At 34.7% G+C, this 22,270-nt stretch overlaps 1 protein-coding gene across 3 annotated transcripts in view; it reads right to left on the bottom strand.

Moving 5' to 3' along the window:
* Positions 1–22,270, bottom strand: part of CUL5 (cullin 5) — an 84,710-nt gene that overhangs the window by 5,588 nt on the left and 56,852 nt on the right. For all 3 annotated transcript variants that reach the window (XM_033120736.1, XM_033120737.1, XM_033120738.1), the window contains 7 exons: positions 7,952–8,084; positions 6,772–6,903; positions 4,109–4,232; positions 3,601–3,776; positions 2,880–3,041; positions 2,072–2,190; positions 1,314–1,437 (listed from right to left, as the gene is read on the bottom strand). In XM_033120736.1, the coding sequence (XP_032976627.1) occupies positions 1,314–1,437; positions 2,072–2,190; positions 2,880–3,041; positions 3,601–3,776; positions 4,109–4,232; positions 6,772–6,903; positions 7,952–8,084 (970 nt within the window). The remainder of the gene's footprint in view (positions 1–1,313; positions 1,438–2,071; positions 2,191–2,879; positions 3,042–3,600; positions 3,777–4,108; positions 4,233–6,771; positions 6,904–7,951; positions 8,085–22,270) is intronic.

The following is a 22,270-nucleotide window of genomic DNA, read 5'->3' as shown; positions in this document are numbered from 1 at the left end:
CATGGGCTGTGGAAATGATTTCCTTTATTGTAAAGTTTGTCTAAACTTAGATATAAGGTTTAATTCTGAGTTATTTTCTTCAATCTGCTTGTCATATTGTTGTCTTTTTGTAGATATTTTAATAAATTTTAATATTCGGTGAGGCAAGTTCCGCCACCACCACCACCACTTTATTTGTATTTTTGAAGGTTTTCAATTACTCTCAACTATTTATTCTTTCTGATAAAACTGAGAATCATCTGTGAAATTCCAAAAACATTCCTAGTTGAATTTCTAAATGAAATTCAGTCAACTTGATAGTAATATGAGAAAAATTCACTCATTAAGTTATTCGGCCTCATCATTAAAGAATGTTGAGCAAAAGAAGACAGATACCAAGAGAACATACACTGTCTGATTCCATTTCTAGGAAGATAAGAACAGGCAAAACTAAGCAGTGGTGACAGGAATCAGATAGGTTGGAAGTAGGCAGACTGGATGGAAGGTTTGGGGAAATTACTGGCATGACAGGTATGTTCTGTATCTTAATTGATCTGATGGTCACATAGGTATATGCATTTATCAAAACTCACTGAAAGCTATACTTTGAATTCTATACTTTCTTCTGTTATTTTCCTCTGAAGTTTTAAGCTTTGTATATTCCTAACTAGAAAAGCAATTTTTATGTATTCATATTTTCTCTGCTCCTTTATCATATTATATGATCTATAAATAATAAAACATTTAGTCTTTTCCTCTTATGTATTTCGTATTTCATTGCATTGGCCAGTCGTTTCAAATAATATTAAATAAAAATAGTAAAAGTGGGAAAACTTGATTTTAGTAAGACTGTTTCTAAAGTTAAAGCTGTCATATATTAGCTTACAATAGGTATTCTTTATCATGTTCAGAAGGTATCATAATTCTAGCTTTAAAATATTTTTAAAAAGTCCCCAATTTCACATTACAATGGAATTACAAGTCTTAAATAAAATTTAAAATATGTCAATCCTAGAATTGTAATTTGTTGCTGAGTTACATTTATTCAGGTGTGGTCAAAGGAAGACATACCCTAAAACCAAGGTTTTGCCCAGCCAACAGAACCTACCAGAGTCCACCAAGCCATACAGACAACATCTCTTTCAGCGGCTAAGAGAATGCTATCAATACAATTTTTAAATTCCAGTAAAATGAAAATTAGATCTTCCTTACAAAATGTCTGAATACCTACATGCTTTTAAATTCAAAAAAGGTTTGAAGATTAAGAAAAAAAAAAAATCAACAAAAAGTCAAATTTTTTCAAAATTTAGACATTCTGTCTTAACATTACAAACCTGGGTTCTTAGTATTCTTAGTTGAACTATTCCTTCATTCTCTTCTTCTCTCATTCTTTCTGTAGTGAGCTGCAAGCGTCCAATCAGGTTGATTTTACCCCTTTTCTGAACTTTTGCATTTTTTCTAGAAAAAACATTTAATCAAATATTTTACAGTGAAAAGCCTTTTAAACATATTATAGAAACAATGTCTGAGATAAGAGTTAGAGATATTCTAAAAATTAATATCCAGAACGGTTTAAAGGAAAAGTAACAAATGACCAACATACAGCTTTATTTAAAATGAACCCTACGATTTTCCTAAAACACAAAAAGGTTCTGTTAATAAATTATGGGTGACTATACTCTCTGTAATAACAAACAATATAATTTATACTGCCATGAAATCGATTAGATAATTGAAGATATACAGGTTGTAATTCAGCATTATCTTCCAACTAGATCTTAAGGACAAAAAATGCTTTACGTGGTTAACACTGCTTTAAAATGCAATAGGATGGTTTACTTTAAACATGAAAAGCAATATAGTAGAATGTCAGACACCAAAATGTATTCATGAAAAATATGTAAAGAAATAAACATCTCCAGTTCATTAATATGTTTAATAAACAAATAAATGGCATCAATCTAGAGTGATGACAGTATACAGTATACAGTGTTTTAAATATCATGTAAGGAAAATAATTATTTAGCTAAAAATGAAGCACTAAAATTCAAACAAGGTAGTTTTATTTTACATCAACCAATGTAAAACTTACATTAAACTGAACTCCTGGTTCACTGAGAAGAGGGTACCTTCTGTAAAGTCTTTGGGTGAGTTGACTTGAGGTTCGTACAATAAAACTTGCCGTTTGAGCTTTGGGAAAGCTACTAAAGACTATGAAGAATAAAGAGGAAAGAATTAGCATCTATAAACAGCACTAAATACAAAGATCAAGTCTCCAACATGACTGATATAGGCGAGAAAGGATTATAAGCACAAATTCAGAATTCAAACTTTTATTTGGTACCTCCATGAATATAACAAAGGAAAAGCACAATAAGAAGGGAAAGAGGAGAAAAGAGCTGGCGATGAGGAAGCTATAAATGTTCTCTTTACAATATAAGACAAGAAACTAGAGGGACTGATCACATATGACCCACAGCAAACACCACCTGCCAGTTATGTACCAGCTGTTTCTCTCTAGGTAATCATTTATTCTGAGAACGTAGGTATGAACAAGGAGGCTAATGAGGACATTTTACAAGACTTCAAAACGACCACAGTTGTCTTAAATTTTTGGTCATCTTAAAATCTTTGAACACATTCTCATTACTGAAATCTTTCATCATGCTCCTCACAGGTAACCAATGCAATTTCACCCCACCTTTTTTTGGCCTTTCTCCATCTTAGTAACTTGCTTGTTTTCAATTTCCTTTTTTCCATTAATACCTCATTAGTGTATTTTTCTTAGTTAAAAGTCATTTGAGTGTGTTATGAATTCATAAATTAATTATAAGCAAGCCAACACGATTTCCTGTTACGTGAGAGGATACAATTTAAAAAACAAAACACATAAAACAAACCCATAAAGTCCTTCTTAGCTCAGCATCAGGGAGTTCAGTTGCAAGTTTTAGATTTTCAAAGCTGATTTTCTCTCTGGGTCTTTGGTTCCATGCAAACAACACAGCCAGCTGAAACGTTGTTACCTCCAAATCATACTGACCTACTTCATTCTTAAATGTTATCTATAATAGATAAAATAATTAAAAAACAATAAGAATCTCTTCATAATGATGATCATCTATCTACCATCATTATCTCTCACGTGAGATTATATATGGCAAAGACTCGTAGTTGTCTTCCAATATCCATTCATTCTTTCTTACACGGTAATAAAATTTTTAGCAGACCTTAATGATTGACCAGAATAATGACTCATCTCCCAGTGATTCCTGGAGCAAAATTTAGCCATGTGACTAAATTCTGGCCAATGAGATATAAGTGGAAATGTTGGAGGAAACTTCCAGAAGTTGCCCTTAAAGGAAATATACCCTCATCTTTCTTTTGTACCAGAAGACAGACATAGTGGGGGTCATATTGGATTCTGCAAACAAGGGCAATACCTGAAGAATGGTGATATAACCAGAAGCCTATGTCCCTAACAAGTTCAAGGTCCAAGGCTACTGTACCTGCTCAAACTTTTACATGTGAGAGAAGCAAAGATCTATCTTGTTTAAGCAGCTCTTATCTGGAGTTCTGCTACTTTCAGCCAAACCAATAGCTGAACTAACACAATCTACTTACAATTCCATTTGACATGAGATGATGCCAATGCAATTTTCTACCACTATGATTTTTTTTGTAGAATTCTTCTACTTCAGGTATCAAGTCCTCTAGTTCCGTAGGAAGTGAGACAAAGACTTTCTCAGAACTTCTCGACCAGGCACCAGCATTCAAAATTTTTATATTAACTGAATCAGCTATAGGCAAGAATATTAGAAAAAAAGTAAATAATGTTAACAATGGATAAAATTCAAAATAAATAAACATACATACACACAAGGTAACCTTTTGGTGAAAAATAAATATGACTAAAATTTTTGTTAAAAAGTGTCCATTTGTTTCCATAATAAGAATTAGCAAATCTAAATTGTTTTGCAAGATGTCTTCAAGGAATGTGGTCTTTGTAACATCTTTGTATGTATTACTGCCAAGATTTATTTTTAATTTATTAGAAAACAAAGATACTCTTTTTTAAAGTTAAATATATATATACATATTTGTATTATATACATAAATTATGAAATAATACCTGGTAAAGCCAATTTATTATTTTTGTGCATTTCCTTAAAAGCTTGATTCAAATCTTCAGATACTTTTATGTCCTGAAACATTCTAGCAAGCTTGTTTACATAATCTGCTGGCATACCAACTTCCTATGAAAACCAAAAACAGAGATGTAATAAATAATATAAAATCTGATACACTATTAGTAAAAATTTTAAAGGAAAACTACATCTTAGATGCTTTAATACAAAATTCTTCCTCTCTCTTTTATTTATTACAATGTTTGTAGTCTAACATCTATTAAATTTCACTCTTAATACCAATAGGGTACAAGCAAGCCTGGTTTTCCTTGCATGATTGAAATATGCATGAATTATAGTTACCACAGAATAGATACATAGCACCAGTCAATTCACTCACCACACAGTTCAACTTTCAGTACCACTATATGTTGAATGTCAGTAATGCGTAAAGTACAAACTTCATCTCTAGCTCCTCAATCTACAAATCACTATACAAATAACAAAGCACATCATATCAATGATCAATCACAATACTTCTTTCAAAAATCTGTTAGTCTTCTGTTGATTCAGTTTACCCAGGCGACAAAGCATATAGTTTTATTGCATCCTTTTCTTCCAGTGATAGATCCATATGACATTAACAAAAATGGCCAACAAAAATGATAAGCTTATACCAATGAAAATAATCCTGGAAGTTAAAATAAAACAGAACAGAGCTGACTGTGGTTGTAATGTTGATACTGCCAACGTTGAAGACTCTAAGTATGCAGAGGCATAGCAATTTAGTGAAGATAAATTATCAACATAAATGAGAAAAAAGTGACAAAAAAAGATAAAATGCCCCAGAGAAAGTGACACCAGCATGACATTGAAAGACCAAAAGACCAAGGGCTGAAAGCTGATCCAAACTTATAGAGAGTATGACAACTCTCCAAGGCATACAAAAGATGCTCGCTCTGTATTGCAAATTACATGACAAGAAGGCAAGTGCTAGTCAATCTATTCTTCATTTTAATTGTGTTATTGAGATATAATTCATCTACCACAAAATACACCCTTTTACAATTAAGTGGATCTTTGTACAGTATTTATGGAGTTATGCAACCGTCACTGTCGGACATATACATCACCCCAAAAAGAATCTTTATACTTATCAGCAGTCACTCCCCTGATCCCCTCCCCTAGCTCCTTGGGAACCACTAATTTACTTTCTGTATCTACAGAATTGGCTATTTTGGACATTTTGTATAGGTGGAATCATACATTATGTGTTTTTTTTTGTGACTGGGTTGTCAGCATAATGTTTTCAAAGTTCATCCTTATTGTAGCATGTATCAGGACTTTATTTCTTTTATTGCCAAATAATAGCCCATTGTATTGATAGACCACATTTTATCTTTTCATCAGCTAACTGACATTTTGGGTTTTTTCCACTTTTTGGCTATTATGAATAATGCTGCTATAAACATTCATTGTACAAGTTTTTGCGTGGTCATATTCATTTCTCTTGAGTGGAATTACCTAGGAGTACAACTGCTGGGTCAACTCTATGTTTAACTCGTTGAGGAACTATATAGAGCTTTTCAGTGTGTTTGCACCATTTTATACTCTCACCAGCAATGCATGAAAATTCCAATTTCTCCATTTCCTTATCAACATTTATTTGTGTGTCTTTTTAATTTTAGATATCTTAGTGGGAGTAAAGTGGTACCTCATTTTGGCTTTGATTTGCATCTCCCTAATGATCAATGATGTTGAGCATCTTTGCATATACTTGTTGGCCATTTGTTATCCTCTGGGAAGAAATGTCTATTCTAATCCTTTGCCCATTTTTAACTGAGTTGTCTTTTTACTGTTGAGTTGTAAGAGTTCTTTATATATTCTAGATGCACTATCAGAAATATGAATTGCAAACATTTCCCTAACTACTCTTATCTTTTACAAGGAAATAAAATACTTTAACTCTGAAAGTTTATGTTTTAAATTAGTGTACTAAATACATACTAATTTTACTAGTTTTTTTTTATATAGTGATAACAGAAAGACTGTTTAATATTTTGACAAAAATTTCTGAAATCAGTCACAAAACTATTGTCCTCACTGATTGTTAACATTAAGATCAATCTGCATGGTTTCAGTCTGCAAAGTAATTTTTACTATCCCACAGTACAAAGAAACATCTGTAATTTGAAATATATATATAAATGAAAGACATTTTAATGTAACTTAAATTCCATTAAAACAAACTGAAAGGAACAGACAACATATGGGGATTTTGGGAATTTGGTCACAATTAGCAATGATTACCCTAAATAAGCCATCACCTTTAGCTGCTGGTTCTTTTTGCTATGTAGAAGTATTTATTTACAAACATCTCTATAGTACATAAAACATCAGTTAGTACAGAAAACAGTTTAAAAATGAAATTATTTTTCCTGTAACCTATTTAATAAGGTCAGTTCTAATGAGAGCAAAGGTACTTCACTAAAAGCCTTTATTAAGAAAATATACTTTATTAGATATCATTTTATTTTATATAATAGATGCTATATGCTTATAAAATGTTCCCTATTTCTTGGACATTAAAGATATCACCAAAGTGTATTACTTAAGGTTATATATGAACCATATTAAGAAAACCAAATATTTAAAAAAATGTACTTACTCTTAGCCACTCAACCATATTCTCTTCAATTTCACTATCAGCAGAGATGTCCAATATAAGACGTCGTGTCAAGTGAGCTTTGTGGTATCTCATAAAAACATCTTTGTTTTGTACGTATTTGAGTACCAAGAGCTGTACAGAAAACAATGTTACTGTCAATTTACATATATGTTTAGCCGTCTCTCTCATTTACACCTCTCTGCATCTCCCAATTGTCAAAATTCAGAAATTTATATAAGCATATACAGAGAGAGGTTTACTAAATTGCCCATCTCTGAAACGTAACCAGTCCTGATACACTATTTTTTACTTCTAAAGTTAGCAAATTTTGAAACTATAACCAAATAACTTGTTCCTAGAAACATCAAGTTTTCAAATTTTAAATAAAATGTGATAAAATTTTACATGAAAAGCAATGGTTCCTCTCAACTTTCTCTTCTACACATCTTCTTCACCTTTTTCTGACACTAATCTAGGCCTTTTAGTCTATACTTTCTCTAATACTTTCTCTAGTTCTTTATTATTTTCCTCTTTGTATTCCTAGACTTATATGACATTACACTAACAACCAGGAGACAAACAAAAATGAAAGCAACTAATTCTTTATCCACTCTCACTCATACCTGGTTATATATTTTGGACTCTCACAAAAACAGAAGTAAAAAACTCCTAGTCATTCCAAACACCATCAGCACCATACTCCCTGCCCTCCCGCCCTCACTTTTTTTTGTCCTTTAATAGGTGTTAGAACTTAATTACCCAAAAAGAATTGATCAAGGGGAAGAATTAAATACTGTTTCCTTTTCTGGAAGCTATAGAATAAAAATTTTCAGTGGGAGGTGGCCAGTTAGCTCAGTTGGTTAGAGAGTGGCGCTTTTAACAACACGTTTGCTGGTTCGATCCCCACATAGGCCACTGTGAGCTGTGCCCTCCACAACTAGATTGAAACAACTACTTGACTTGGAGCTGATGAATCCTGGAAAAACACATGAAAGATTTGAAAAAAAATTTTTTTCCAGGAAGAAAAATAACTGCCTTATAGAGACCTTGCACTGTAAAATTTCATATTAGTTACACATGTTTAAAAATTTGATACTATCACAGAGAGTCTTATGAGCAAAACACGAATTCAAAGTAAGGTAATTAAATCTTTTGAAATTAAGAAAAAAGATTTCTGTACCACTTCTTTAAGTTTTGCTTCAATCTCTTCAGAGGTTAGTTTTTTGCTTAATGGTGTTTTTCTTAGCAACATGTCACAGTAATTGGCAAGCAGCTCAGGGCATTTTGATTCAGGCTGAGTTTTTAATCCCACCCTAAAAAACAAAAGCAGTTAATGAAAAATGATTGATATTTGCAAATTTTTTTTATACAGCCAATTTTTCACAAATTTCTTATGTGATCAGGGTTGGGACTAGGATGAACAAGCAGACACCTAGGGTGCATGATTTAAGGAGGCACACACTCAGATTCTCATAAGCATGCTTGTAGGACCCTGAGGGTGAGACATCGTTATATTTTGTACCCGAAGTGTCTCCTTGCCTCATTCTAGTGGTGGCCACGCCAATGATCTTTAAAAGATTTTATTCTGACACTTGCTAAAATACTTTTGAAAACTGTGCAAATCCATGCATATTTATATGTTAATAATTAAAACTTTTCATTATTAATATGTTAAAACTGTGACTTCACTCTTTGAAATGTTTGCAATATAACCTAAATTCTATGGTGATGTGATAGCGACCATCACCCATTTTGAAAAACTGTAAACAAATTTTTCTTAAACAATAAAGAACTTGTTATCTTTCAGTTAATCAACAAAAATCTACGACCGATGTATGGTACCTTTATGCTTGAAAGTCTTGTATTTCTCCTTTATCCTACTTCTTTAAAATATGTATACGTATGTTCAACATTTAAAAATTGTTTGTGTATATAAAATTCAAGGGTTATTTTACCAGAGTTGAGTTATCCAAATTATTTTAAGCATAAAACTTACCAAAACAACATAAAAAAACATGTGAATATGTAAAATTTTACTGTATGTGAAACTCTTAATGAGTGGATGAAACTTTTTCCCTTCCAATTATAAATCACAATCAATTTTATTTCTACTTTTTATTTTTCTAAATTTATGTCTTTGCCCTGAAAAATCTTACTCAAGTAAGTAGATAAAACTGGAGGAAGTTTTTCTTATGTTACTCATTTCCTTGAGTACCTCCTGAGTTATTTCCTAAAAAGATAGATGATAATCTAACAAAGTTATTTTTAATAATGCATCAAACTAGTCATCAATTATGTTGAAGGCAAAGAATTGGAAACGATCTGACTTGCAAAAGAATCTGATACCTAGTCATTAGAATTTCATTTTTTTTGTACATCAATACCAATGTTTCAAAATATTCCTTTCTTATGCAATTTGGAGGCTTTTAAAAATATTCTGAGGAAACATATCTCAAGAGAGGTAAGCCTTTATTAGCAAAATGAGGAAGAGTAATTGTAGAAAGAAGTGGCCATGAGAAATGGCAATCCTTCCACCAGAGGGCTCAATTTTAGAAAAGAGTAGATGTGGAAGTTGAGGATTTAGAGAGAAATTATTTCCTTAAAAGTATCCACACTGGCATACTCCAGGCAAGTCTTTCTGTGTCTCGCCAGGTAGACACACGCCAGTCTGAAGCACTAACTTACTTCACAAGAATCTATCCATCTCTTCCAATTTATTCGCACTGCCAATGCCTAGCTCCTGCGTGAACTACTGTCAGAACTGCAGTGGTCTATCTCCCTTCCTCCAATTCAACCTGTTGGGAAGACAGCTGTCAGGCTTTTTGTTGTTTCTTTGAAGGCACTGTGTAATTTTACCCATCTCTGCCTGTTTTAGGTTTTTTTGTTGTTTTCAGTTTTGAGCTGTTTTACTATGATGTACCCAGGAATGCTTTACTTTGTGTTTACCCTGCTCGGGATTCAGAGAGATGCCTGAATCTAAGAGTTGGTATCTTAATCAATTTTGGAAAATTTTGGTCAACAACTAAATCTTCAGTTATTGCTTGTGCCTTCCTTTCTGTTTTCTATGATCCAATTCCATGTTATAGCTGTTTCACATTTACTCGGGTAACAATTTTCACCTGTTTGTCCATTAATATTAATACTTGTTATTTAAGATTATTATTGCGATGGCATTATTCACATTCCATCCATTTAAAATGTGCAACTCAATGGCTTTTAAGTATACTCATTTATAAGGTTGTGCAACCATCATCATAATAAAATTTAAAACATTTTCATTAGCTCATTTCTTTCTAAATATATTTATCTTTTTACTGTAGCAAATATATTAAGCATTTTAACCATTTTAAGTGTACAATTTAGTGGCATTAAGTACATTCACAATATTCTGCAAATATCACCACTATCCATGTCCAGAACTTTTTCATTATCCCAAACAGAAACCCTATATCCATTAAACAATAACTTCTACACCCCCCCACACCCAGTCCCTGGTTATCATCTATTCTACTTTTTCTATCAATGAATTTGACTATTCTGGATAACTCATATAAGTGGCATCATACAAAATTTGTCCTTTTGTGTCTAGCTTATTCTATTTAACGTAATAGTCTCAAGGTTTTATTCATTCTGTAGCATATGTTAGAATTTCATTCATTTTTAAGGCTGAATAGTATTTTGCTGCATGGATATACATACTATATTTTGTTTATCCATTCATCAGATAATGAATATTTGGATTATTTCCATTTTTTTGGCTACTAAGAATAATAATGCTATAAACATTCATGTACAAGTTTTTGAGTGGATGTATGTTTTCATTTTTCTGGGATATACACCCAAGAGTGGAACTGCTGGGTTATATGGAAACTCTATGTTGAACTTCTTGAAGAACTATCAAACTGTTTCCAAAACAGCTGCACACCAACTATATATGATTCCAATCTCTCCAAATCCTTACCAACACTTGCTAACATTTTTTAATTTTAGCCATTCCCGTGGGTGTGAGTGGTCTATTGCTGCAGTTAAGCGACTAGTCTTAATTATTTTAAAGAACTTATCTGTTAACTCCAATCATCTGAGAATCATCTGAGAATCTGCTTCTAAAATGATTTTTCTCTTAGTTGATGAGAAGTTTCTCTGCCATCACAGGACTAGTAATGTCTGAATTATCAGGACTGAATACTGGGCACTGCATAGAAAAGAACCTCTCATTAAGAGTGGGTTGATCCTTTGTTCTGCTATGAAAGAGGCTGATAAGTCTAATCCAATTAAGAATGGAGTTGATTCAATCAATCTAATTCTGTCTGGTTAGCCACTGAATCTAAGGAGTGTCTCTCCTGGGCTTTCAATTACGAGCCTCGTGGGTTTTGTCATTCCAGTCATGTGTGACCACCAAAAGCTCTACTGTCACTCAGCAGTATTCCTCAGCCTTAGACAAACCTAATTCTTAGCTGCTTCTTTTCAGGAAAACATAGCTCCAAATCTCAGCTAACTCTGAAAGGTTCTCTCTCACTTCCAGAAGTTTCAAATCTTTTGTCTTAGTTGCCTCTGTAGCCCTTTGCTAATATTAAAATTACTATTTTCTAAATTTACCTGATTTTTCTGGTTGTCCTCAATGAAAACATTGGTTGTTCTCAATGGAAAACCTTTTTCATTCCTCCTCAGAAGTCAGTCTCCCAAATAACTGTCCACCACTATGAGTTTTATTTCTCTAAAACATTACCTCCACCACTTCCAAGAACCACAACATCCATGTTCTGATGCTTGGATCAGCTAGTAATACTCCTTTTATTCCACAGAAATTTTCTACTTTAATCTGGAGCTAAAGGTAGGACATGGTAACCTTAGAATCAAAGTAAAGAGAAACCCAGCAATCCCCATTTCTGGGAATCTAGACTGTAGAGATTCTTTCACCCATATAAAATGACAAATATACAATACTATTCTCTAGAGCACTATCAGTAATAGCAAATATCAGAAACTACCTAGTGTGGCAATAAAGGATCAATTAAATAAACTATGCTACATCTAGCAGGCAGAATGCCATGCTACTATTAAGAAAAATGAAGGTACGAAAAACCCGCTGTGAACACACTCAGTGGTGAAAGACTGAGAGTGTTCTCCCTAAATTCAGGAACAATACAAGGCTGCCCACATTCCCCACTGCTGTTCAGAAGTTCTAGTTGAGCAATCAGGCAAGAAAAAGAAACAAAAGGCAGCCAAATAAGAAAGGAAGAAGTATCTCTATTCGCAGATGTCACAATCTTGCTCATACAAAGTATGAAAGAATTCACAAAAAAGCTACTAGAGCTAATGAATGAATTTTAGCAAAGCGGCAGGGTACAAGATGAACACACAAGGATTAGTTGTGTTTTTATACACCACCACTGAACAATCCAAAAGAAAACAAGAAAATAATTCCATTTACAACAGCATCTCAAAGAAAAACATACCTAGGAATAAATTTAACGAAGGACACGAAAGCCCAAGCAGAGTGAAAGAGCCATCCACGTAGGGTTGCTTATGTGGGGTGTCAGAGCATAGGCTGGGTAAGTTAAACATCGTCTAGAAAGGCTTAGCATCAGTGTCAAAGCCCAAACAGCTAAAGGGTGTGTTGACATGGAGTGGCCAGGTATGGCGTATGAGAGACCAACAGGTAAGGAGGCTGGCTGTCCATGTGAGGGCCAGGCACTATGGTTTCAGCAGGATGAGGAAGGCAGTCATGCAGGGGGTGACTCTGCTTGGGGAGTCAGAGCCTCAGCAGGGTGAGGAATGCATCACAAGGAAACAGGGCCACGCACTGTAGTTATAAATGTGTATGTGCATCTTCAAATTGGTCCACTGAGGGCCTAGAAGCAGTGACATCCCAATAGCAATGTATATACCGAGCAGCAGATCTTGTCCACTAAACATCACTGCCTACTAAAAGGAACTGGGGCTTTGTGAAAGAATGGCTGACTCCCAGACTAGGCAAGGGAATACACCAAATGGGTCTGGATTTCCTCATGTGCCAAAAGGAAAGGAAGAGTTTACTGTTGAAAGGCCATGAAAACAGCTCCCACTAGTGAAATCTAGGATCATTTCAAAACCAAAATAAAGAATGATAGTAAATTATAACCCAGTGTTAAATTAGAAAACCATGAGTCCAAACTGATATGATATCTGAAATCAATGTATAAACTGAAATCAATGTATAAACTGAAAATCTGATGAATAATGAGATCTTTACTGTTTTAAAGCAACAGTCACAAGACAATTATAAAGAGAAAAACCATAGCTTTGCAATGGAGAAGTCTGACAGACACCAACTAAATCAAGTGATCAAACTACACAAGATCAGTAATGGGATAAATCAAAATCGTGTACCCTCAGATAAGGTGCAAGGACAAGAACAAAGCTTCACTTCTGCCAAAGATACAAAGCTGATTCTAATTATAAGGAAACACCAGATTAACTCAAATTCAAAAAGGGACATTCTACAAAATAATTGGCCTGCAAACTTCAAAAGCGTCAAGGTCTTGCGAATCAAAGAAAGTCTGAGAGATGGTTCCAGACCAAAGAGAACCAAAGAAATATAATGACTAAATGTAACACACAGTTCTGTACTGGATCCTTTCCCTAAATAAAAAACAGTATATAGTCAATCAATGAAATTTAAAAGGGTTTGAGGAATAATAGATGGTAGTATGCATCAAAATCAATTTCCTGATTTTGATAGTTATATTGTGATGGTATTAATAGAAAATACAATAATGTACTTGGAATGAGAACGACTTACTATCAAATGGTTCTAGAAAAAAATGTTTTAATGTATTTCCAAAGAGAAGAGAGTAATAAGGAACGGTACTTATAATTATCTGTACATAAATCCAACAACTTAGAGGAAATGAACAAATACCTCGAAAAACATAACTTATCAAAACTAAAACTAGATTAAATAAAAAATCTGAAGAGCCCTGTTTTGATTAAAGAAATTAAACTTGTGATCAAAATCTTCCCATAAAGAAAACTCCAGAGATGTTATCAAAATGGCAGCGTGAGGTGACCCTCTGGAAATCTCCACTGGAATTTACAACAAATTGAAAAACTGTAACTCCACAAAGGACTCCCTGCACAGCAGACAAGCAAGACGAAGAGTCTCACTACTGAATTCACCTTAAAATGCGCAAACCGCGCGAGCAGGGGAGGAAGGAAGGGAGAAGTGCGGAGACGGAGACGCGGGGGCACAGGACGCAGACCTAGCTCAGTGCTCCGAGCTCGCTGCATCCCGGAACTACTGCAGCTGCGGGAAAGAGAGGAACTCGGACTGCTAGGGCTCCACTTATGGCCTACAGGGCTGAGGGGACAGCATATAACAGGGCTGAACCCAACGCTCACGGCAGAGACCTCGGAGAAAAGACTGAGGGAAGAAGGCTGAAAACGGTGACTTAAGCCCTCACTGCCCAGCAGAGAATGGAAGCCATAGGCACTGAGCCTAGTCACCCCCTTCCTACCCTCCCAGAGCTCGCCCCGACTAGAAGTGGAACAGTAGCAGTGCCAGATAAAAAGAACAGAATATTTGCAGTTCTGAGAACTGTGGTCCGCAGACACAGATTCGCAGCCCAACTAGTTCCGGCAAAGAAGAGGGAGCTGTGGAAGCAGGACTGGCTGTGGTGGTGGTCGCTGCCATTGCTCTGGGCCACCTCTCACAACACACCCGGTCCCTATCCCCACCTATCTGGGCGGATCGCTGCAGGAGTAATCAGAACTGCTGAAACATATGGGCTCTGAATCTGCTGCAGGAAGAGATTTGGAACTTCAAAGGCTCTCCACATTCCCACAGAGAGGCGCTATGACCCAGGTGAACTGTTAACAGAGGAGAAGCCTGCCTGTCAGGGAATCCCCCCATTGTGTGAGAAGCTGGAATAGTGCAGAGAAAACATAACACTACAGTGTGAGAGAGAAAAAAAGGAGAGAAAATAAAACATTTCTACCAACATGCACTGGAAAACAAAAGAAAGACCTCTTCCTATCAGCCTGTTGGAGAACCCATTCCTGTAGATGCCTAGGAAGAGAAATAACAAATCATTAATTGCCATGAATAACCAAGGCAACAAGGCAGCTCAGAAAGAAAGTGAAAAGACTCCAGAAAATGAACTTAAAGCTATGGAAATATGTGACTTAAATGACAGAGAATTCAAGATTGCAGTTCTGAAAAAATGGAACGAGATTCAAGAAAACACAGAAAGGCAGCTTAATGAACTCAGAAGCACAATCAAAGAACAACATGAACATTTTAAGAAGAGATTGAAATTTTAAACAATAACCAAATAGAATTTCTGGAGATTAAGAACTCAATAGAAGAAATTAATAACGAAATAGGTAGCTTAGGTAGTAGAGTTGACCAGATGGAGGAAACAATCAGTGACATCGAAGATAGAAATCTGGAAATGACACAGATGGAAGAAGAAAGAGACTTGAGACTTAAATGAAAGAACTCTACAAGGACTTTCTGACTCCATCAGAAAGAGCAATATAAGAATAATGGGCATACCAGAAGGAGAAGAAAGAGAGAAGGGAACAAAGAATATTCTCAAACAAATTATTGATGAGAACTTCGCAAATTTGTGGACAGAACTGGATCCTCGAATCCAAGAAGCAATTAGAACACCTAATTACCTCAATCCCAACAGGCCTTCTCCAAGGCACATTGTATTGAAGCTGTCAAAAATCAACGACAAAGAAAGAATCCTCAAGGCAGCCAGGGAAAAGAACATGGTAACCTACAAAGGAAAGCCTATTAGATTATCATCAGATTTCTCAGCAGAAACTCTGCAAGCCAGGAGGGAGTGAAAACAAATATTCAAAATATTGAAAGAGAGAAATTAAGAGCCAAGAATAATATACCCAGCAAAGATGTCCTTTAGATATGAAGGAGGAATCAAGACCTTTCCAGACATACAGAAGCTGAGGGAATTTTCTAATACACGACCCTGCACTACAAAAAATACTAAAGGAGGCTATTTGACCACCATCAACAGGGACAATTTGTGGCAACCAAAACATAAAAAGGGGAAGAGTAAAGGCCTGAAACGGAATATGGGAATGGAGAAAGTAAGCGTGCTGAAGAAAATGGAACACTCTAAATATTAAGGGTAACCACTCAAAAAACATCCAGAACTGGAATATATACTGTAATAAAAGAAGAAAGAGAGGGAAACATCATAGAATACCACCACACAGAAATAATAAACAACAACAAAAAGACAAAGAAACAATGGAGACACAGTCTTACCAGAAAACTAAAGATAGAATGATAGGAAATCCTCACATATCAATAATCACCCTAAATGTAACTGGACTGCACTCATCGATAAAAAGGCACAGAGTAGCAGATTGGATCAAAAAACTAAACCCAACTATATGCTATCTCAAAGAGACGTATCTCAGCTACAAAGACAACCATAGACTCAAAGTGAAAGGGTAGAAACTGACACTCCAACCAAATGGTATCCAGAGAAAATCAGGTGTAGCTACAATGATATCAGATGAAATAGACTTCAGGGTGAAAAAGGTAACAAGAGACAGAGATGGACATTTCATAATGCTAAAGGGGACTATGCAACAAGAAGACGTAACAGTCATCAATATTTATGCACCCAGTCAGGGAGCACCGAAATATACCAAGCAACTACTAACAGAACTAAAGGGAGAAATTGACCAAAACACAATTATACTAGGGGACTTAAATACATCATTGACAGCTATGGATAGATCATCCAAACAGAAAATAAATAATGAAATAGCAGCCCTAAATGACACATTAGATGAAATGGACATAATTGACATATACAGAGCACTTCACCCTAAAACATCAGACTATACATTCTTTTCTAGTGTACATGGAACATTCTCAAGGATAGACCATATATTGGGACATAAAATCAGCCTCAGCAAATTTAAGAAGATTGAAATCATACCAAGCATATTCTCTGAACACAAGGCTTTGAAATTAGATATCAACTGCAAAAAGAAAGCAGGAAAAACCACAAATACATGAAGATTAAACAACATACTTTTAAAGAACGACCGGGTCAAGGAAGAAATTAGAGGAGAGATCAAAAGATACATAGAAACAAATGAGAATGAAAATACATCCTACCAAAATTTTTAGGATAGCAAAAGCAGTTTTAAGAGGGAAATTTATATCATTACAGGCCTATCTCAAGAAACAAGAAAAATCCCAAATAAATAACCTCACATCACACCTTAAAGAACTAAAAAAGAAGAACAAATGAAACCCAAGGTCAGGAGAAGAAAGGAAATAATAAAAATCAGAGCAGAACTAAATGAAATAGAGAACAATAAGACAATAGAAAAAATTAATGTGACAAAGAGCTGGTTCTTTGAAAAGATTAACAAAATTGGCAAACCTTTTGCTAGGCTCACTAAGATAAAAAGACAGAAGCACTAATAAACAAAATCAGAAATGAAAAAGGGAAAGTTATCACGGATGCCACAGAAATACAAAGGATCATCCAAGAATTCTATGAAGGACTGTATGCCACCAAATTCAACAACCTAGAAGAAATGGACAAGTTCTTAAAAACATATAGCCTTCCTAGGCTGAACCACGAAGAACTGGAAAATCTAAACAGACCGATCACCAGTAATGAAATTGAATCAGTCATCCAAAACCTTCCCAAAAGCAAAAGACCAGGACCAGAAGCCTTCACTAGTGAATTCTACCAAACCTTTAAAGAGGATCTGATACGCATCCTGCTCAAACTCTTCCAAAAAAACTGAAGAAGAGACAGTACTCCCTAACTCATTTTATGAGGCCAACATGACCCTGATACCAAAACCTGGTAAGGACAACACAAAAAAAGAGAAGTACAGACCAATATCTCTGATGAATATAGATGCAAAAATCCTAAACAAAATTCTAGCAAATCGAATACAACAACGCACTGAAAAGATTATTCATCACGACCAAGCGGGTTTCATCTCAGGGGCACAAGGATGGTTCGACATCTGCAAATCCATCAATGTGATACATCACATAAACAAAATAAAGGACAAAAATCACATGATTATATCAATTGATGCAGTAAAAGCATTTGACAAGATACAACATCCATTTATGATTAAAACACTTAATAAAACAGGTATAGAAGGAAAATACCCTCATATAATAAAGGCAATATATGACAAACCCTCAGCTAATATCATAATTAATGGTGAAAAACTTAAGCCCTTTGCTCTACGTTCAGGAACACGACAGGGCTGTCCCCTATCACCTCTGCTTTTCAACATAGTGTTGGAAGTCCTCACCAGAGCAATCGGGCAAGAGAAAGAAATAAAAGGCATCCAAATTGGGAATGAAGAAGTTAAACTGTCACTCTTTACAGATGACATGATGCTATATATAGAAAACCCTAAAGACTCCACCAAAAAGCTATTAGAAACTATCAACGAATACAGTAAAATTGCCGGCTACAAAATCAACGTACAAAAGTCTATTGCATTCCTATATACTAACAATGAAATCTCAGAAAAAGAAATTAAAAAAAAAAAAAACAATTCATTTTGCAATTGCAGCAAAAAGAATAAAATACCTAGGAATAAATTTAACCAAGGATGTGAAGGCCCTATATGCTGAAAACTACAAGACATTTTTAAAAGAAATTGAAGAAGACACAAAGAAATGGAAAGACATTCCGTGCTCATGGATTGGAAAAATCAACATAGTTAAAATGGCCATATTACCCAAAGCAATATATAGATTTAATGCAATCCCTATCAAAATCCCAATGGCACTTTTTAAAGAAATAGAACAAAAAAATCATCAGATTTGTTTGGAACCACAAAAGACCCCGAACAGCCAAAGGAATCTTAAGCAAAAAGGACAATGCTGGAGGTATCACACTACCTGACTGACTTTAGCGTGTACTACAGGGCTACAATAATCAAAACCGCATGGTATTGGCAGAAAAACAGATACATAGACCAATGGAATAGAATTGAGAACCTAGAAATAAAACCACATAAATATGGACAGATAATTTTTGACAAAGAAGCAAAAAACATACAATGGAGAAAACACAGCCTCTTTAATAAATGGTGCTGGAAGAATTGCAAAGCCACGTGCAAAAGAATGAAACTGGACTGCTGTCTGTCAACATGTACCAAAATTAATTCAAAATGGATCAAAGGCTTAAGCATAAGAGCTGACACAATAAACTGCATAGAAGAAAACATAGGTACTAAACTAATGGACCTTGGGTTCATAGAGCGTTTTATGAATTTGACTCCAAAGGGAAGTAAGAGCTAAAATAAATGAATGGGACTATATCAAACTTAAAGGCTTCTGCACAGCAAAAGAAACCATCGGCAAAATAAAGAGGCAGCCAACTGAATGGGAGAAGATTTTTGCAAACAGTGCCTCCGACAAGGGGCTAATATCCAAAATATACAAAGAACTCATGCAACTCAACAACAAAAAGCAAACAACCCAATTGAAAAATGGGCAGAGGACCTGAAGAGACATTTCTCCAAAGAGGACATACAAATGGCAAATAGACATATGAAAAAATGCTCAACATCACTAATCATCAGAGAAATGCAAATAAAAACCACAATGAGATATCACCTCACCCCAGTCAGAATGGCTACCATCAACAAGAGAAATAGTAACAAGTGTTGGAGAGGCTGTGGAGAAAAAGGAACCTTCGTACACTGTTGGTGGGAATGCAGACTGGTGCAGCCGCTATGGAAGGCAGTGTACAGGTTCTTGAAAAAATTACAAATAGAATTACCATATGTCCCAGCAATCCCTCTCCTGGGTATCTACCCCAAAAATCTGAAAACATTTATCCATAAAGACACGTGTGCTCCAATGTTCACTGCAGCTTATTTATTTTTAAAATGTCCTTCGATAGATGAATGGATAAAAAAGTTGTGGTATATATACATAATGGAATACTATTCGGCAGTAAGAAAAGATGAAATTGGACCATTTGTGACAACATGGATGGATCTTGAGATTATAATGCTAAGCGAAATAAGACAGAAAAAGCAGAGAACCATGATTTCACTGACATGTGGTATATGAACCAAAAACAACAAAAGAACAAGACAAACAAATGAGTAACAAAAACTCATAGACACACAATAGTTTACCAGAGGGTGGTTACCAGAGGGTAAGGGGGGAAGGGGATGGTAGATGAGGGTAAAGGGGATCAAATATATGGTGACGGAAGGAGAACTGACTCTGGGTGGTGAACACACAATGGGATTTATAGATGATATAATACAGAATTGTACATCTGAAATCTATGTAACTTTACTAACAATTGTCACCCCAATAAACTTTAATTAAAAAAAAAAAGAAAAAGAAAAAGAAAACTCCAGGCCCAGATGGTTTTACTTATGAATTCTATCAATCATATAAGGAAGAATACCAATCTCACTAATTCTTTTAGAACACAGAAAGGAGGGAATGACTCTCAATCCTTAATATGACACTAGCATAATCCTGATACCAGAAAATGTCAAAGACATCACAAAGATGAAAATTGTACAAGGCACAAAGACCAGACAGGAAGAGATAATTCTTTCACGAACACAAATGAAAAATAATTTAAGAAAACATTAATGAATTGAATTTAGGAATATATAAAAAGAACAATACATCATGACCAAGCAGAGTTTATCCCAGGAATTCAAACTGGGTTAAATGTTTAAAACAAACAAGCAAACAAACAAACAAACAATGTATTTCACCACATCAAGAGAATACGGGAAACTTATGATCATTTCAACACAGAAAAAGCATTTAATAAAAGTCAACATCCATTCAGTAGGGAATGGAAAATATTTCCAACACACGGTGATAAAACCACTTACTATTCATATGGAAAACAAACAAATCAACAAACAAACAACCAAAATTTAAACTGTAACTTACACTATACACAAACATTAAGACGGATATTAGACTTAAATGTAAAATGCGAAATTATAAAGTTTCTAGAAGAAAACAAAAGATCATCTTCATGACCTAAGAGCAGAGGTAGATGAAGGTTTTCTAGATAAAACATAGGAAGGAAAAAACAGAAAAGAAAAGCATGTATCTTACAAAGGACCTGTAGACAGAATATGTAAGGACTCTTAATAGTTCACTAATAAAAAGAACCCAATGGTAAAAAAAACAAACAAAAAAACAACAACAACAACAAAAAAAACCAGGCCAAAGATTTGAATACTTTATAAAGGAAGATACAAGAACGTGAAAAATACATGAAAAAGTGATGAACATGAACAGTCACAATGGAAATGAGAATTAAAATTACATACAATGAGGTATCACTACTTACATCCAGAAAGACTAACATTAAAATGACAATACTAAACATGGGCAAGAATAAGGCCCTTTCATACTTTGTTGGTGGGAGTGCAGAACAGTACACCACTTAGGAAAATAAACCACTGTGATATGCAAAAACATGAAGCTTAAGACCACTACGCTGAACTGAAAGCTTTGCACAAAAAAGGACATATTGCATAATTCCATTTATATGAAGTCCTAGATGAGGCAAAACTAATCTGTGTTGAAATAATCAGAATAACAGCTGCCTCTGGAAGGAGGTGGAAGTGGAGGTGGGACTGACTGAGAATGGGCATGAGGTAACCCAGGGATGATGAAGATACCGTATATATCTTAAGAGAGGTGTAGGCATTTGTGAAATCTCACAGAACTGTAGACGTAAGATTTATGCATATGACTATAGGAAAATTTTATTTCAAAACATAAACACCAAATTCAATTTATGACTGCGTGCTGAACTATTTAGGGAGTAAATGTTATTTATGCCTGAAACTTCTTTTGAAATGTACCGCATTTTGCCATGTATAATGTGCACCCACGTTTTTGGCCCAAACTTTCACGAGAAAAATACCTTTCGTTTTAATTTTTTAATTCAAATTTTATTTGTTGATATTTAGGTACTTAGTTTTTTGTATTATAAAGGAAATTTCGCATTTATTTTTTAACATTATGGTACTAGAAATTTTATGTAACAAATAATTACAAAACAGAAGAACAGATACAAGGTACAAAAAATTTTATGTACTGGTAACAAATTCACGATATTTACACATCATAGAAGGCCAACAACTCTTTGTCACCGCAAGTTCAACAAAACCAATTATCATATGCCAAGGTATTTTATATATAATTTACGGATATCATTATTGATTTCTAGTGTTACACTTTTAACTCATAAGCATAAATAAAAGAATTAAAAACATTTATATAGATACCGAATTAGTACTACCCATGTATAATGAGCATTCTTATTTTTCCCTCACAAATATGGGCAAAAAAAGTGTGCATTATACATGGAAAAATACAGTATTTAAAAAGTTGACTGATGGATTGATATAGAGATACATACTTGATAAAGCAATAGAGTAACTTTACTGTAAGTCTGGAAATTTTCATTAATATTGGGGC

Source organism: Rhinolophus ferrumequinum, chromosome 11, assembly GCF_004115265.2.
Source record: "Rhinolophus ferrumequinum isolate MPI-CBG mRhiFer1 chromosome 11, mRhiFer1_v1.p, whole genome shotgun sequence".
Classification (NCBI taxonomy): Eukaryota; Metazoa; Chordata; class Mammalia; order Chiroptera; family Rhinolophidae; genus Rhinolophus; species Rhinolophus ferrumequinum.
This window is presented reverse-complemented; position numbering and strand designations above follow the sequence as displayed.